The sequence below is a fragment of the Argentina silus genome (genome assembly GCF_951799395.1).
Source record: "Argentina silus genome assembly, chromosome: 2".
In the NCBI taxonomy this organism is placed as follows: domain Eukaryota; kingdom Metazoa; phylum Chordata; class Actinopteri; order Argentiniformes; family Argentinidae; genus Argentina; species Argentina silus.
This window is the reverse complement of record NC_139656.1, coordinates 21,892,993-21,895,492: the sequence shown is the minus strand read 5'-3', so window position 1 is coordinate 21,895,492 and position 2,500 is coordinate 21,892,993. Positions and strand designations below refer to the sequence as shown.

Here is a 2,500-nt window from a genome sequence, read left to right as displayed (position 1 = left end):
AGACACACTCAGCCTTGTCTGCCTGCCTGCCTGCCTGTCTGTCTGTCTGTCTGCCTGCCTGCCTGCCTGCCTGCCTGCCTGTCTGTCTGCCTGCCTGCCTGCCTGCCTGCCTGTCTGCCTGTCTGTCTGTCTGTCTGTCTGTCTGTCTGTCTGTCTGTCTGCCTGCCTGTCTGTCTGTCTGTCTGTCTACCTGTCTGTCTGTCTGCCTGTCTGCCTGCCTGTCTGTCTGTCTGTCTGCCTGCCTGCCTGCCTGCCTGCCTGCCTGCCTGCCTGCCTACCTGCCTGCCTGTCTGTCTGTCTGTCTGTCTGTCTGTCTGTCTGTCTGTCTGTCTGTCTGTCTGTCTGTCTGCCTGCCTGCCTGTCTGATGCTGTTTCTACAGCTGCAATTACCACACAGCTGGACACGTTGTCCTCCTCCTCCTCCTCCTCCTCCTCCTCTTCTCACTCTTCGCCTTTCTTTTTATCCTCCACATCTCCTCACCATCCCCCCTTTTCCCCTAAATTAACCCTTCACAACCCATCTCTCTGCGTTCCGGATGATACTCCTCTCTCCCTGCTGCTTTACCCTCTCTGCCCATACACATACAGCAGGGGAGGCTGGTGGAGGTAGAACATCGGAGGACGGGCTCATTGTAATGCATGGAACGGAATTCCATTCCATGCATTACAATGAGCCCGTCCTCCGATGTTCTACCTCCACCAGCCTCCACTGACATACTGTACAAATGTAACCATTGTGCCTTCAAGAAACTGGGATACATGTCTGACCTTTACTCAATGCTGTTCAGTTGGTTAATCCTTTGTGATAGGTCACTTTGACCTTTGATGATCCTTCTGGTCACATGTTTGTCTCTACACACACTGAATAGAAATCTTATTTGGGGGAGAAGCCAAGCAGAAACAAGCATTGACGTTGTCTTTGTATGTTAACGTTATGACGTTCTGTGTCACCTGCAGTACCCAGCCAGCCGCCCCAGAACGTGAGGGCCATCTCGGTGACGTCTGACGAGGCGGTGATCACGTGGGCGGAACCCCCGCGCCTGACGCTGCATGGTGTACTTAAGGGCTACCGGGTGGTGTTCTGGTCCCTCTTTCCCGACGGAGGTGGGTGCTGTGGGGGCCAGGCCCAGGGGCCGATGCAGAGTAATTATCACTACTATCATTCTAACTACATCCCACACCTGTGTGTGTGTGTGTGTGTGTGTGTGTGTGTGTCAGTCACAGTGTGTCACAGTGTATCACAGTGTGTCACAGTGTGCCTGTGTGCGCGTGTGTGCATGTGTGCGTGAGTGTGTCTCCGAACCTATATCACACACCTTCTATATCCATTCCCATACCACAACCCCTCTCTCCCCACCTGTCTGTGTGTCTTAACCCATGACACACACCCCACATGTGAGCCCTAACTCTGAACCCACACCTCACCCACTCCACCCTGAACCCTGTTACCACTATTTCTGTGCTCTAACCTGTAACACACCTCTTGGCCCACCGTGGCTTCGGTACTGTGTGTGTGTGTGTGTGTGTGTGTGTGTGTGTGTGTGTGTGTGTGTGTGTGTGTGTGTGTGTGTGTGTGTGTGTGTGTGTGTGTGTGTGTGTGTGTGTGTGTGTGTGTGTGTGTGTGTGTGTGTGTGTGTGTGTGTGTGTGTGTGTGTGTGTGTGTGTGTGTGTGTGTAATTTGGTAGTTGTATTGATGAAAGGTGGGGTTTCTAGTGACACGTTTCCATGTTTACCCCACCTCCTTGATCTGTCCCTGTGTCCCTGTTCTGTGCACACACGTCATGTACATGTACAAGCAAAGGAGACTTCTAAAACAAAACTCCTTTTTCCCTCTGTCTCTCCTCCCTCTGTCAGAATGGGGAGAGATGCAGAACATCACTACTACTCGTGAACAGGTGGAGCTGAGAGGGCTGGAGAAGTTCACCAACTACAGTGTCCAGGTGCTGGCCTACACACAGGCAGGGGACGGGGTCCGCAGCAATGTCCTCTACATCCAGACCCGCGAGGACCGTGAGTACACACACACACACACACACAAAAACACACACACACACACATTTAAACAGTCAAACCACAGATACAGTCACAGATTCGTCAGATTGCCAGTGCTTGGAGGGCTGAAGCTGAGAAGGAGGGGCTGATGTCGGAGGGTGTCGGGGTATATCTCAAGTCCATGACTAAAGCTCATTTGTGTTAGGAGGCTCCATTAGCAGTGGTAATGAGAATTAAGAGGCTTTGGTTCCATGGCTGAGGGCTGAGGGTTGGAGACAGGGGGAAAGGAGGGGGCCACCTCCCCCAGCACCCAGCACGGAGCACCCAGCCCAGCCCCACAGCTCTCTGGCCACAGGCACAGGGATTAACTCCTCCTAGATTCCAGAGAATTAATTTTGTGCTTACACCATTGGAGGCGGGATTACAGCCGGATCCGTGTCTCCTTCACTCCCTTAAAGAGGAGGAGGGGGGGGGGGTGGAGAGAAAGAGGGAGTGAGGGGGGGAGAGA

The 2,500-nt window shown here is 53.2% G+C and overlaps 1 protein-coding gene across 1 annotated transcript in view; it reads left to right on the top strand.

Moving 5' to 3' along the window:
* Positions 1-2,500, top strand: part of LOC310824945 (cell adhesion molecule DSCAML1-like) — a gene marked incomplete at both ends in the record, with an annotated part of 49,686 nt that overhangs the window by 37,854 nt on the left and 9,332 nt on the right. The window contains 2 exon segments of the mRNA XM_083697304.1: positions 958-1,143; positions 1,855-2,010. Coding sequence (XP_083553430.1) covers positions 958-1,143; positions 1,855-2,010 — 342 coding nt within the window.